The sequence below is a fragment of the Delphinus delphis genome, chromosome 21 (assembly GCF_949987515.2).
Source record: "Delphinus delphis chromosome 21, mDelDel1.2, whole genome shotgun sequence".
Classification (NCBI taxonomy): Eukaryota; Metazoa; Chordata; class Mammalia; order Artiodactyla; family Delphinidae; genus Delphinus; species Delphinus delphis.
Window position 1 is genome coordinate 22,517,206 of NC_082703.1, and position 15,159 is coordinate 22,532,364.

The 15,159-nt window shown below is 44.4% G+C and overlaps 1 protein-coding gene across 2 annotated transcripts in view; it reads left to right on the plus strand.

The window, feature by feature from the left end:
- Positions 1-15,159, plus strand: part of ACSL1 (acyl-CoA synthetase long chain family member 1) — a 72,322-nt gene that overhangs the window by 35,951 nt on the left and 21,212 nt on the right. For both annotated transcript variants that reach the window (XM_060001208.2, XM_060001209.1), the window contains exons 3-9: positions 4,725-4,839; positions 5,563-5,627; positions 8,179-8,280; positions 10,831-10,930; positions 11,141-11,319; positions 14,504-14,536; positions 14,695-14,746. In XM_060001208.2, the coding sequence (XP_059857191.1) occupies positions 4,725-4,839; positions 5,563-5,627; positions 8,179-8,280; positions 10,831-10,930; positions 11,141-11,319; positions 14,504-14,536; positions 14,695-14,746 (646 nt within the window). The remainder of the gene's footprint in view (positions 1-4,724; positions 4,840-5,562; positions 5,628-8,178; positions 8,281-10,830; positions 10,931-11,140; positions 11,320-14,503; positions 14,537-14,694; positions 14,747-15,159) is intronic.

The following is a 15,159-nucleotide window of genomic DNA, read 5'->3' on the forward strand; positions in this document are numbered from 1 at the left end:
TGTCTTCCTGTCCTTACTGCCCCTGAGGGGAACTTGAACTTTTATTTCCTAACTCAGCCCACGTGGGGAGACTGACCTCTAGAGGAACCTTTGCTTGTATAGCCATTGCCGAATATCCTCGTGACCGCGATTTGACGGTAGGATGGTCACTACCCACTGACTCACAATCTTTTCTTTTTTTAAAACTGGGAAAACTGTATAAACCACATTAAAGAGGAAAGAAAAAACCCTTGATCCTCCCTGACTCAATCTTATTGGCCAATTTCCTGCACATTCCACTGGGGTTGTCTGCATAGCTCTCCCTGTTTTTTGAGTACAACTGAAACCCGCACCCTCACCCCCCATCTGTAGGTTATGTCAGAAGTCCAGAGAGGCCAGATTTAAAATATTTCTTCATTTAAGTAGGTGTTCCTAGAAATAGTTGCATGTACTTGGATAACCCGATAGTTAAATGCCCTGCCTTTGAAATGGCTCAATTCTGTAGCACATATGGACATTTGAGCTTCTGTTGCACTCAGCATGTAAGCCCTCACCTTGCAGGTGTAACTAAGGTTGCTAACACCCAGGGTTTATGGGTAGCACTTTCGTTCAAGATGAACGGTAACTCGTATGCACATCAAAAATGATGAGTCCCGGGCTTCCCTGGTGGCGCATTGGTTGAGAATCTGCCTGCCAATGCAGGGGACATGGGTTCGAGCCCTGGTCTGGGAAGATCCCACATGCCGTGGAACAACTAGGCCCGTGAGCCACAACTACTGAGCCTGCGCGTCTGGAGCCTGTGCTCCGCAACAAGAGAGGCCGCGATAGTGAGAGGCCCACGCACCCTGATGAAGAGTGGCCCCCACTTGCCGCAACTAGAGAAAGCCCTCACACAGAAACGAAGACCCAGCACAGCCAAAAGTAAATATATTAATTAATTTAAAAATTTTAAAAAATATTACTTCTAATTGTGATAAAATACACATAATGTTTACCATCTTAACCATTAAAAAAAAAAATGATGAGGCCTTATGGGCATACTGTGATCATCATGGAGCAACAAAACACAGACCTTGTTGCTCGGTCTTCCCTACCCTCATTTCACTCAGCTCCTCTCCTGAAATCATAGACTACGCCTTACAGTTAAGTGACAATGTGACCTGTCACCCAGTGTTTCACCTATACCTTAAATTGTACAGTTCTGGCATAGAATTCATTTACTGCTTTATCGTCAAACTTTTGCTACTTTGCTAATTAGAGTAATAATAAATGTCTTGTCCTCGGGTTCCTTTGCCAAGATGATGGCCTTATTTGGGATGTGATTAGCTTCTTTAACTTTGATTTGGCTGTTTTACCAGCATGCCTCTCAAAGTCCTGAAGATCATATACCACCAAAACGGTAGCATAACCAAAGAATTACTTAGGCAAAAGTTTGTTATAAAACGATACTCCAGAGCAGTGATTCTCAAAGTTGGAACTGGGGAGTTGACCTGTTGTCTTGAAGAGATAGGGTCTCCATATATCCAGAGCTAAACTTCATCTCTTTTTTCAAACCTACCCCCAATCCCTAGTTTCCTATTTTGGATAAATCGGAACTGCTGTTGTCTCAGGCCTCCGACTCTCCCTTCCTGTTTTCCTGCATCCAGTTACCTACCAGTCCCATTCATTCGTGCTTAGCGCCTCCAGTCTCACGTCCCTGCCCTAGTCCAGGCCCACGTCAGCTGGTCTCTGTCCGTCCTGTTCCGTACACTGCTCACCCTCCTTGTAGATTTTAAAGCATTACCCGTATATTCACCACTCCCCTGCTGGGGACCTTAATGCCTCCAGGCTGGCGCACCAGAGTCCCCGGAAGGGCCAGCTGAAACGCGGCTGCTGGATCACACCCCCAGAGTTTCCAACTTGGTAGATCTGGCAGAGGGCTCACTAAATGCTTTCCCTACAAGGGCCAGGTGTTGCCTTGACCATCCTCTGAGGACCTCAGCTCTGGGGTGAGCCTGTGCTCTGTAGATTCTAGGCTTCTCCTCTCTATTCGTTCCAGCTCCCTCCACGCTCCTCTGCTCAGCCAGTACTCCTGGAGTCCCTCTGGTCATGTAGGGATAAGGTTTAGCTGCCTTCAGAACAAACCCTGTATCTTATTTGCCTGGTTCCCACCAGCTCTGTTGGCAGCCGTGGGCACCGCTCAGCAGAACGCACTGGGAAGGCATTATTGCTTTTGCAGAGAGACAACTGAGTAGTGCCACGGATGAGCGACCGTCCTGAGGAGAGGTGTAGGTGGCACCACGCTAGGCTGAGGTCATGAGGGCCTCTCCGTGGGCCGCCGGGCTGCCTGGGCCTTCAGGCCATGTGGTGACACGCAGAGCAGGTCGCAGGTCGGCGGGTGGCCAGGAGACAGCTATTTAATGACGGCTGGCTCCCCTTTAGCAGGCGCACCTTTTACTTTTCTCAGCGTTTTCTCTCCTTCCATTTTGTGTCTTTCAGTCTCCTGTCTCTCTCTTTCTGTCTTAGCCTCGATGCCCTGGGTCTTTGGGGTAGCTTCCTGGGTTGAAGAGGCTTCTGATGTTTACTATAAAGCCACGAATTGCTTCTGAATTTTAATCTGAATATTTGTTGGTGAAATGATATAGGCTAAGAAGGACTGGCCTTGTAGTTAGGACACGTTATCAGGTGTCTGAGTAACATTCTACACATTAGTGTTTTACAGGAAAGTTCTTGTTTAACTAAAACTAACCCTGGACATGGGCACGTGATATCCCCATTTTACAGAAAAGAAAACAGACTCCGAGATTAAGCAATAATAATGCAGGATTCTCAAGGGAAGAGATTTTTCCATCTTTATGTGCACGAAGAATAACTTCTTTGCTTTTATAAAGTAGCATGTTGTAGTTAATAATTGTATTTTGGAATCATGGCTACAGGTCTTAGAAAGTTTCTGCCAAGATAAGACTGTGTGACGATGAGAAAATACGATTGGGTGATGTTTACCCCAGAAGACTATTAGCAGTTGTAGAGCAAGAGTTAAACACACATATGTAGCACATAGTAGATACTAAAAGAATGTATATAAACATATAAGCAAAAAAAAAATGTCTAGAAGGAGCTCACCAAACTGATAACAGGGGCTAGTCATTTTTTTCCTCGACATACTTCTATACTATTAAACATTTTAATAAGTATATAAATGATAACTTTTTTTCTTTTTTTTTTGCGGTATGCGGTCCTCTCACTGTTGTGGCCTCTCCCGCTGCGGAGCACAGGCTCCGGACGCGCAGGCTCAGCAGCCATGGCTCACGGGCCCAGCCGCTCCGCGGCATGTGGGATCCTCCCGGACCAGGGCATGAACCCTTGTCCCCTGCATCGGCAGGCGGACTCTCAACCACCGCACCACCAGGGAAGCCCTAAATGATAACTTTTAAAAAAATATTTATTTATTTATTTGGCTGTGTTGGGTCTTAGTTGCAGCACGCGGGCTTCTCTCTAGTTGCGGAGCGCAGGCTCCCAAGCTCACGGGCTTAGTTGCCCCACAGCGTGTGGGATCTTAGTTCCCCGAGCAGGGATCGAACCCATGTCCCCTGCACTGGAAGGCAGATTCTTAACCACTGGACCACCAGGGAAATCCCCTATAAACAATAACTTAATAGGGGAAGGAAAGAGCTAATGGGAGGAGGAGTGAAGAATCCTATTTTTTAAAAAACAACAACAACAAGGAAAAGAATCCACCAGCACCTGTCTGGCTGTCTCTTTGCCTTATAAAGGGTCTCCACATTGGTCTGTCCCCTGGAGTGCATCCTGTTTCCCCATCAGCTCTGCCTCTTCAGACTGTTTCCTCTTTGAGACCTCGCCTTTTGCCCCTTCGTGAAGCCTTTCCTAGTTTCTTCCTTCAAACCTCATGCTAGAAACAATGTCTCCCACTTTTGAACCGTGCTTTCTTGTGGTACCAGAAGTCCTTGTATCATAATCTAATCTCCCCCAAGAAATTTTAAACAAAAATACATCTCTACCCCTTGCAGTATCTCTGGGGCCCCAGCATGCTGAGCTGCTCACTGGTTGAGAATTCCTGCCTCTTGAGATGACTTGCCAGTTAGGGGTTCTTGTCCATAACGGGTGTACTTTCTGAGCCAACAGATGGCAACTTAGAGGAGGGGGCACAACGGTAGCAACTCTGCCTCCTTACAAGTGCTGCAGGTCAGTGTGTCCATGCACATCCTACATTTTATAGCTGATGATGGTAACTAGTAGATGCTACCTGAGAAACTGAAGTTGGCAAAGAGAAAAAGCAGTACACATGATCTCCAAAAGAATATAGCTAACATGATGGAAGTAAAACTGAACAGTGTGTTCTTTCCTCAAGACCTGACAAAAATCGGTCTTCTGTGCTGCTGGGCACAGTTTGAGAATCAGCACAGTGCATTTAGGGGGTTGGTGTCCAGTCCTCAGACTCCTCAGCCTTGTCTGGCAGGACCAGTGCTTAGAGGTCTGTGAGCCTCTTTTCTTTTTCCCTCAGTTGCTTCCTTTTCCCAGGGGTCCTGGATGGACATGGTCCCAGCCTTGCTTCTCTGAAGCCTGCACTTGTCTCCAGGTGGATGATTTATATCAGACGCCAGCACGTCCCGCCCTGGAGTTCATCCAGCAAATGCTCACCGAGCAGCTGCTCCCAGGCCCTGGAGAGGATTGAAGGTGCACACGGTAGACTTTTATTTTTGATGCTTCCTGCTGACGTGCTTTCTGTCTGTCTGTCTTTTCCCCAGGGCAGCGATGGTGCCCGGAGATCCGTGCTCCTGGACAGTGACGAGCCCTTGGTGTATTTCTATGATGACGTCAGAACGCTATATGAAGGTTTCCAGAGGGGCGTACAGATCTCAAGTGAGCATTTGACTGAATCCGTGTGACTAATGCTTCATGTTTCTCCTTCAGAAAGAGGGGTCTTTCGTCAGAAAGCCATATTTGCTCCCAACTTTCTCCCACTCAGTCTGGCTCCCAGCTCCCTGTCTCCTCCCATAACTTCTGCAGAGTGAGTCTCACTGCACACGGGTCCCGCTGGGTGTGCCCCGCGGCCAAGGGGCTTCCGTGGTCACACGTCTTTTAGCTCAGAATAGGCTCTGGCGTTTCTTGCAGTAAAGAGACCTGTTTAATTGCGCCTGATCCAACATTTCTCAAACTTGCTTGACCAGGAGACCTGTATTTTGAGAAATAAACACTGACATCCAAGGAAGCGGGGTTCCGTCAGAGACACTTGTGGGGTGTCAGCTCATGGGACTGCCCTTCATCCCTGAGGATGGCACAGAAGACCCCGGGTACCCAGAAGCTGCCCGGCCTTGCAGCCCCTCTCCCTCCTGCCCCATGTAAGAAACAAAATAGAAATAAAGAAACAAACAAAGACTCAGACCAAAACCCAGGGAGAAAACATTTCCAATCTGAATTCATTGTTTCACATCTGAGGACCACAGTAGAATCTACCTGATACTTTGTGGAATGAAAGATACAAACGAGAATCCAGGAATATTTATGTGTGTTAAAACGGGAATCTAGGAATATTTATGCATGTTAAGTCCATCCTTTTTTTTTTTAATTTTTTTCTCCTTTCAGATAATGGCCCATGTTTAGGTTCTAGGAAACCAGACCAACCCTATGAATGGCTTTCATACAAACAGGTGAGTTTGCTGGCTGTGTGGCCGCCTCACGCGAGCCACAGTGCTGGAACGTGGCAGTTCTTGGAGCCGTTGAACGTCGGGCAGGAAGGAGTAATGAGCTGTAGGTCCGGTGGGCAGAGGGATTTCTCAGTGTTTATTCTGCCCTACCAGAGCCAAATAGTAGTTTTCAGATCCCTCGTTTTCACAAGTGGTGTAAAAACAGTTCATGTGTGTTGGAAATTTCACATTGCACGATGGTCTGCAGGCCTCACAGAATCTTCACATGCTTCTGGGTTACATCATCTTCTTGTCATGTTACTGTTTTGTTCAGGTCTCAGCCTGTCAATAACCAGTATTGTGGCTGGACCAGCCCTCGTGGTTCATATTATGATTGCAAGACGCCTTTCAGCAATAACCATAAGGAAACTTGGAAAAAATAAAGCTTTCTTACTACAGGACATGGAAATGACGCAACACACCTGGGCCACACAAGCGAGGCCTCGGGTAGGGGGAGAGAGAGCGTAGAGCACCTGGGGTTCTGCTTTATTGGGGTCAAAGATGGGGGCCTAGGGTTTCGAGGGCTCACTCTTATTAATGAATTTGAAACAGAAGAGCAGGAACTTAAAGCACAGGAAGAGAGAAAACAAGTGGCTCAGACTGTCAGTTATCAACATCAACGGAGATCTGTAAAACAAAGGAGCCTCATGCGGGGAGGGGGCCTGGCTCCTTATCTAGCCTATGGCTGGTGATGCGTCAGCCTTGGCTTGGAAGTGGATGGTCAGCGATCAAAGCTTAAGGCAGGCACTTGCATTACAAAACAAGAGAAAGCCCAGCCTTGGGGTTTACACTACAGTTACCTACAGTGATCTGTTCCTCTATTGCTTCTGATAATATTGGCTGGAGGAGAGAAAACAGGTCCATTGCAGGTGGGATGTTTGAAGGCAGATTGGAAATCACTGGGGTTTCAGAAGTACATTTGTACATTTCAGACAGAGGCTGGTGAAGAGTAAAAAAATAGACTTAAGCTAACTTTGAATTTGTATATTTTTACTTTTTTTTTTTTTTTTTTTGCGGTACTTGGGCCTCTCACTGCTGTGGCCTCTCCCATTGCGGAGCACAGGCTCTGGACACGCAGGCTCAGCGGCCATGGCTCACGGGCCCAGCCGCTCCGCGGCATGTGGGATCTTCCCAGACCGGGGCATGAACCCGTGTCCCCTGCATCGGCAGGCAGACTCTCAACCACTGCGCCACCAGGGAAGCCCTGAATTTGTATATTTAAATCACTTTTTCCCCCTAGCCCAGTGATTCTTAGCTTTTGGGGCTAGGAACCCCTGTAAGGTTTTTTGAAGAAAGGTCTGGACCCTCGTTCTAGAGATACAAGTACATGCATAGAATCCCAATAAGCTCTGAAAACCATCTAGGTACTCGTGGGTTCCCAGCCCTTACACACAAGCAGGAGTTGTGAAACAGTGCATGGGGTATGGAAGTAATAAGCATGTTAATGTCATTCTTGCTGTCGCCTGGCCAGTGTTGCTTTCACCACCATTGCTGCGTACGGGGGGGCACTGTGTGCCAGAACCCACAGGCTTCTGGGGCAGGAGTAGGTGTGGTTCTGTTTTCTGCGGGCGTGAGTGTGGATTTAAAGTGCTCTTGAGAATTTACCAACTGAGAATAAAGAAAAGAATTCCAAATTAAGATTCAAAAAAAAATTTTTTAGTTCATTTGGGGTAAGAATGAGGAGAGGATGAGGGATGGGGGCAGGGATATAGCCCTGCCTAATTTTTATGAATCTACCTATTTTTACATAGTTGTAATTAATAGTATGCGTTTTTGTATTCATTTATCTTACTTAAAATTGTTACAAATACTCTGTTTGATATGGTTTTCATAACTGTAGTATTTACTAGCTGTAGAACATTTTCTTAGAGATTTACCATCATTTACTTAACCATCCAGCCATTGGTCTTTTTTCCCCTAGACTTTTGTGACTTTAGATAATTTTGAAATACATATCTTTGTACCTAAAGTTTTTTCAAACCTTTGGTTAGGATTGGGTTATTTCCAAAGAATAAATTCTCAAGAATACAATTGTGGAGCGTAATGATAAGAGCTTGTTCTTATTTTTTTTTTAAAGATCTCCCCCAAACTTGTTGTTTGTGTGTTTATATCAAAGGACAAGTTTTGGCTGCTTGGTTGCTCTTTATAAACACAGACACAAAGTTCTGTGTCCCTGGATTGCTTTTATAATTTTATAAAACTGAAGTATAAAAGTATAGAAACGAAACTAAAGTATAGAAACTCTGACATGTATCATCTGTGACCTGCAGCTGTTGGGGTGAAGTTCATTTGCTTTGCAGAAGGAACTGTATGATCAGTTTTCTTACAGTGAGTTCTGGTGATTCAAACCTTGAACTTTACAAAAATGTGTAACTAAAGGAATACCTGTTTGCCCCTGTTCTTCCCCGCAGGCAGTGCTGCTTCTTGGCTAAGGTATTAGGCTTGGCCATCACAGGAAGCTGTGTTCCTTGAGTTGGGCCTGATGCTCTTCCTCATTTTTTCTCCCCCGTTTTAGGTTGCAGAAATGTCAGAGTGTGTGGGCTCGGCGCTGCTCCACAAGGGCTTCAAGGCGGCCCCAGATCAGTTCATCGGCATCTTTTCTCAGAACAGACCTGAGGTATTAACCATTAGGCACTGACCGTACATGGTTTGGAGAGGTCTCAGATGGAAGAACCAGTTAGGGTTCACACCTGTCTCTGCTTCAGACCAGATTCTTTGGTCTGATTACCTCTAAGAACATGACTTTGTGTTATGCCTTAGAGAGTTACATGTATGAAAACCCAAACCAGGCCCTTCTTAGCCTTTAGGTAGGAAAAAAAAAAATCACTTTTAAAGAAAATCATGGTTTTTGTTTTTTTAAAATCAGGTCCCCAAACAAAAACGAGTGAAGAAAGTCTTAGAACAAATAACTAACAAAGAAGTCTTCCCACTTTAAGGGCTTCCTCTGTGATTAGAAAAATGGCATTAATAAATGACAGAGAAACTTGGATACATTTTTGTCAGTAGCAAACTCCCATCCTTTCTCTCTAAAAGGTCTGGGCTCTCTCTGCCCAGATTATAAAATTTAAAATCCCAGGGGCCATGGGGAAGGGGCCTCACTGGGAGCTGGCCTTAATTTGGGCAAGCAGACTGTTGTTTAGCCATCCAGGCCCATGCCTGGTGCTTCTGTAAACCACTGTATTAAATTACATTTAAATGAGAAGCCCTCTGGAGCTATTGCCTGTAGTGTGAGTAAACAAATAGTGGCATAGCTGGTGCAGAAAAATTCAAGCACTGGGCTTGAAGAAATTGAATTGATTCTTAGACCTACTTGGGTCCAAAAGACATGTTGGTTCAATCCCTGTGCTACTATTTTATAAATTAGAGTGGTTTCTCAGCGGTTGTTTTTAATAAATTTATTTATTTATTATTTTTGGCTGCCTTGGGTCTTCGTTGCTGGGCACAGGCTTTCTCTAGTTGCGGCGAGCTGGGGCTACTCTTCGTGCAGTGCACGAGCTTCTCATTGCCGTGGCTTCTCTTGTTGGGGAGCACAGGCTCTAGGCGTGTGGGCTTCAGTAGTTGCAGCACATGGGCTCAGTAGTTGTGGCGCGCAGGCTCTAGAGCGCAGGCCCAGTAGTTGTGGTGCGTGAGCTTAGTTGCCCCGTGGCATGTGGGATCTTCCCGGACCAGGGCTTGAACCCATGTCCCGTGCGTTGGCAGGTGGATTCTTAACCACTGCGCTACCAGCAAAGTCCAAGGTGGAGTCTTGATGCCTACGAGGGTGGGGAGGCCAAGGGAATGTCAGGAACAATGGCACGCTTGCGTGGAGCAGCATGTCTGTGATGGGGGATGAAGCATTTCACTGTGGTGGAGGGTGGAGTGGCAGGATGAGAGAGAGAGACAGCTCCAGGCCAAGTGAATGTGAGTGGGTTGTGCTTGCTCGCCATGGCCGTTGTGCCCTTATCTGTGCCGTGTGTTCTGCGGACGATGGGCACCACTGAGGATTATAAGCGAAAGAGGGACTCTGCTGCATCTGCCTTGTAGGCGGGTCAGTTGCTGTGTGGCTGATGTGTTTAGAGGAAGATGACCAGTGACTGTGTCACTTCTTTCCTTCCTCACTTTCCTAGGGAACCTTCCAGGACAGTTTTCCCGGTAGACACTGTGTCCCTCTTCCCCTAGTCCCAGGCCCTACGGCACACTGTGGCCAGATTGCTGTCCCTTAGAGCCCCAGTTGCTGTTTGGCCGAGAAACCCCAGAGGCTGCACCTTGCCAGGGACATAGAGCCAGGCTCCCCCATGGCCTCAGGCCGGCTCCAGCCCTCGCTCCAGCCTAGCCAGTCCCCACAGCCCTGCTGGGCCGTCCCTGCCAGCCTGGTGGCTCAGTGATGCCCCCTCTCGCTGCCTTTTTTTTTAAAATATTTATTTGGCTGCGTTGGGTCTTAGTTGCGGCGCGTGGGATCTTCCTTGCGGCATGCAGGATCTTTCATTGCGGCATGCAGGCTTCTCTCTAGTTGTGGCACACGGGCTCAGTAGTTGTGGCACGTGGGCTTAGTTGCTCCGTGGCATGTGGGATCTTAGTTCCCTGACCAGAGATCGAACCTGCGACCGCTGCATTGGAAGGCAGATTCTTACCCACTGGACCACCCTCCCTGCTTTTTTTTAACATCTTTATTGGAGTATAATTGCTTTACAATGGTGTGTTAGTTTCTGCTTTATAACAAAGTGAATCAGTTATACATATACATATGTTCCCATATCTCTTCCCTCTTGGGTCTCCCTTTACCCTCCCTGCTTTGATCTCACAGTCCCAGCTCCCAGAGTCCCCTTACCTTTCTCTCCACCTGTCCAAATCGTGCTGCTCTTGCAAAGGGCAAGTTCGGTTACCTCCCCGACCAAGGAGGCCCACTGCAGGCTGTCTTGCCTCTGAGCCCGTCACTCTCATGCTTTTCATTCTCTTTTCACATATTTGCCTCAAATTTTCAGGCAAATTGTACTTTCCTTTTAAGAAGTGAGCAAGTGTTTTGCTCTCATTAGGAATCCCTTTGGTGCCTGGCACATAGTAGTAGATACACAGATGTTAGTTTTGCTACATCTGGTGTTTCCATGTTGAATCTCTATAGAGTATTGTTTTCCCTGGAGTGGTTCCACAATATCTTATTTTCTCACCCTGATCTTTACGTTTTCTTTAGTGGGTGATCATTGAACAGGGATGCTTTGCTTATTCGATGGTGATCGTTCCCCTCTATGACACCCTCGGGGCAGAAGCAATCACCTACATCATCAACAAAGGTATGTTTTCGGCCTTCAGGGGCACTTGGCATAGTTATTGGTTAGATACAGAGGCTACATTTGCTGATACATTATATGATAGGGATTTTTCCATTTAAATGTACATCTACCCTCCTATTCAAAAATGTAGTACTTAACCTGGTGTCAGATGTTACAGTCAAGCTTTTAGTATCCCAGAGCTGGTTCCTCACTGTGTCTCTTCACTTCCAGCTGAACTCTCTCTGGTTTTTGTGGACAAGCCAGGGAAGGCCATCCTCTTATTAGAAGGTGTAGAAAATAAATTAACACCATCCCTTAAAACTATCGTTCTCATGGACTCCTATGGCAGTAATCTGTCCGACCGAGGCAAGAAGTGCGGGGTGGAGCTCATCAGCTTGAAGGCGATGGAGGTGAGTCACCCTGCCCTGCCCACCTCGCTGCAGGGTTTCCCTGAGGTCATTTTGGCTCAAATGTGGTGTCCAGTGCGGCCACAAAGTCCCAACTCTGGCTGGTCCTGTAAAAGATGGAGAGCAGAGATCTCTGTCTCATTACTGGAAAGAAGAATTCTACCCGCCTGCCCAGTGGTAATCCATCACATTTTACAGGAAGTGTTCTCGTCAGGCGAGCTGCAGTGCTCACATACTCACTCCAGAGCACTGACAAGCCATGCCAATAAATGCTGGAAATGGGAATTCAGATTCAGGCAGAGATTTAAGTTTGTATGTCCTCTTTAGGCTTTAACACCTTTTACTTACTGATTTATCTCTTAAACGGAGCCAGACATAGAAATCTGCCTCGTTATTCCTTTCCCCAGGTTGCTTTTATAGGGTCCTGGTGAATGTCTAGCATAGAGGCTTGATTTGATTTATTCTTGTATTATATTTAAGATTCACATTAATCACAACTTTAAAGGTAACCATTCTAGGAAAATGAGTGTGGTCCATACCTTAATTGATTGTTTGACTTCGGATCCTACAAGAAGCTAGTCTCCCCAGTTTTTGGATTAAACTTCAATCCAAAACTGGGCAAGAGGAGGCCCTTGTTATTATGTGCACATCACGGGAAGTAATAGGTTCAGTAGAATAAGTCATTCTCTTTCTGAAAATATTATAAATATTTTCCTGGAACTGTTACAAAAATAGGGTTTTGAATTTTATTTACAGTTCTCCTTCTATCAAGAATTTGAGCTACGAGGAAGGATCTATAAAACTTTTCCTGGGGAACTTAGTTGTCACAGAGAATCTGTCATTTGTTCTGTCAGAGCTTCTGCCTCTCTCTCTCACACACACACACACACACACACACACACACACACACACGATAGCATACAACAGGAGTCCATAAGAGCTAATGGATGTGCTGAATTGTTAAATTGGGTTTTTAACTAGATTTTCACCTAGCATTTCCCTATTTTTGTATTTTTTACTTGTAACCCCATTTCATAATTATATCTTTTCCCCCATTTTTCCTCTTCCTGCTGCCCCCACCACACACAGACACATACACAAGCTTCTTTTTGTCTTTTTTGACTGCTCTGTATGATAAAGAAGTAATCTTAAGATTAAAATTTAGATAAGTAAGTGACCAAAGATTATAATGTAAAGTTTATATTAAAATATTTATAAAAGACATTGTTTTACACTTACCTGTATAATATGATCCATATTGGGTTTTTAAAATTTTTATAAGCAAAATATTAAATTTTTAAGCAATGAATTTAAAACTAACTTTTTGGTTGATCATGTGATCTAATTTTTATTAATGTCTATTTTTATAGCATCAAAAATAGAAACATTGGTATTTTTGCATTTTTTCCAATATTTTGTTATGAAAATTTTCAAATATGCAAATAAGTTGAAAGAATTGAGCAGTAGACCACTATATCCCACCAAGAGTCTACAATTAACATTTTAATATATCTGCTTTATCACAGATTAATCATTCTATCTCTTTATTCACTTCACTGATTTGTCTTTTTTTTTTTTTTTTTTTTTTTTGCGGTTCGCGGGCCTCTCACTGTTGTGGCCTCTCCCGTTGCGGAGCACAGGCTCCGGACGCGCAGGCTCAGCGGCCATGGCTCACAGGCCCAGCCACTCCGCGGCATGTGGGATCTTCCCGGACCGGGGCACGAACCCGTGTCCCCTGCATCGTCAGGCGGACTCTCAACCACTGTGCCACCAGGGAAGCCCTGATTTGTCTTTTTTTATTCATTTTCAGTAGGGTACAAATTTTATCACCCCCAAATACTTCATTAAGTAGAATTCAGTTTTCCTTCTGTTTATGGTTCTTTTTTATTTTGGCATTTGGAACCTAAAGATGACAACTTTAATTTTTGTAATAGCTGTATTTTTTCCTAAATAATGACATAAGTCAGGCTTCAGGCTATGAAACTCTTGGAAAATAATGGACTAATTTGGATAATTTTTTTCTAATAAATTAAAAGTCTAATTGCATAGACTTGCTTTATTTTACTTAACATCAATTTTTGAAGAATTAGAGATCTTAAGAAGTTAATGTAAGAATTTTAAAAAGATGAGTGGAAATTTGGATCTGATAAAGATTATTTTAGAAAAAAGATTGGTGGAATTATCATTACTTTAACTCTTAGTTGACTTCTATTTGGATGTCAATGTTCCTATTTTTAATTAGTGGTCTGTTATATATATAATTAAAGTGTGATTAGGATTAAAAACTGTTTAAAACTGTATGCTGGGTAGAAACTCACTGAGCCCTGAGCCCACCCATCTAATTTCCATTTATTTCTAGGCATGCTCATTCCACATGCTCACTCAAGCTGTTCGATTTTCATAGGAAAAGAATATTAATAGTTCATTAAAAAAATTAATAGATATTAAAATGGTCATGGAGACACCTTCATGAAGTAACACCATCAGAATTAGCCCTTGGTAGTAACTGGGAGTCCGCCTTTGGGAAATGCCGTACCTCAGAAATGAATCTGTCGTTCTTAACCTTCATAGCCATTCGCGAGTGGTCTTAAAGCTTCTGTCGTGGCCTGTTTTATAATTGGAGATGCCCCAATCCTTCCTCTGATCCATGTGGGGAGTACAGATAGTTGAGCCTCTCCAGAATGGCCACCAGTTAAGTCTGGCAGAGACTGATTTTCTCTCTCCAGATTGAAGATGTCAGTTCTGCAGAATGGGGTGATCACATATCTGTGCTGAGCTCTGGTTTTGGAAGGATACAGAGCAGCTGTGGTTCTCTGATTACGGTGCAGAGCCGGGCTTTGTTAAAGGCTGTGATAGGGGAGTGGAAACCAGAAGAACGTGTAAAAGACTTGGATTCCTGTCTTCTGAATAAATCCTGTTTCAAAGGCCAGTCCTAATACCATCGATATAGTTTTATATAAGAGAGAAAACAACCAGAAAATGGCTTCTTAGAACGATGGGTAAGTATTTGGGTTCAGGTTAATGAAAATTGCTGTCGTTTATTTAATTTGAAATCTGTGCTGTCTTTGAGTCAGCTGGGAGCGAATCCCACAGAAAAGTCAGCTTGAACTGACTTGATGTGACTTTTGTTCTTTACATTTAGAAAATGTTTCCATTTAAGATTTTTTTTTTTTGTCTTCTCTTTAAGGACCTGGGAAGAGCCAACAGACGGAAGCCCAAGGTGAGTGCACCATGTGCGACCCTGCCCCAGCCTCTGTGTAGCTTCCGTGTCTAATCAGCTCAGAGTCTAGTAGAAATCTTGAGTGATTATCTTATGACTTAAAGTTTTCTATTCTATTCTGATTTATACTGGCTTTTTTTTTTTTTAATATGCTGCAGCCTCCAGCACCTGAAGATGTTGCAATAATTTGCTTCACAAGTGGCACTACAGGTCAGTTTTGAAAAGGAATTGTTTCCGAGTGGTATCTGGAAGTGTATATTCCCTGCCTCTTCTTGTGGATGACTTATTCGAGCTATAGATGGACTAGAACTAGAAGAGACAGAAGTGTTCAAGCCTGTCTTACGGTAGCTCTATAAGACGTTCCCAGAATCTGAGCACGTCCTCAAACATTTATGAAAGGTCACAGTAGGTAGGATCACCCATCTTCCTGGGACAAATTGTATCCATGGTTTCCAGAAATAAAATTGCTGGATTTTCTTCTCTTACTGCTACACACACCCTCTAAAACTTGCCCATATTAGTAAAGATGGTTTAAGATAATAAGTTTCATTTTAAAGGATTGCAGATGGCTCAGAAATTTAATGTGACTAACTTTTGGCTTTCATGGGTGTACCTCACACTAC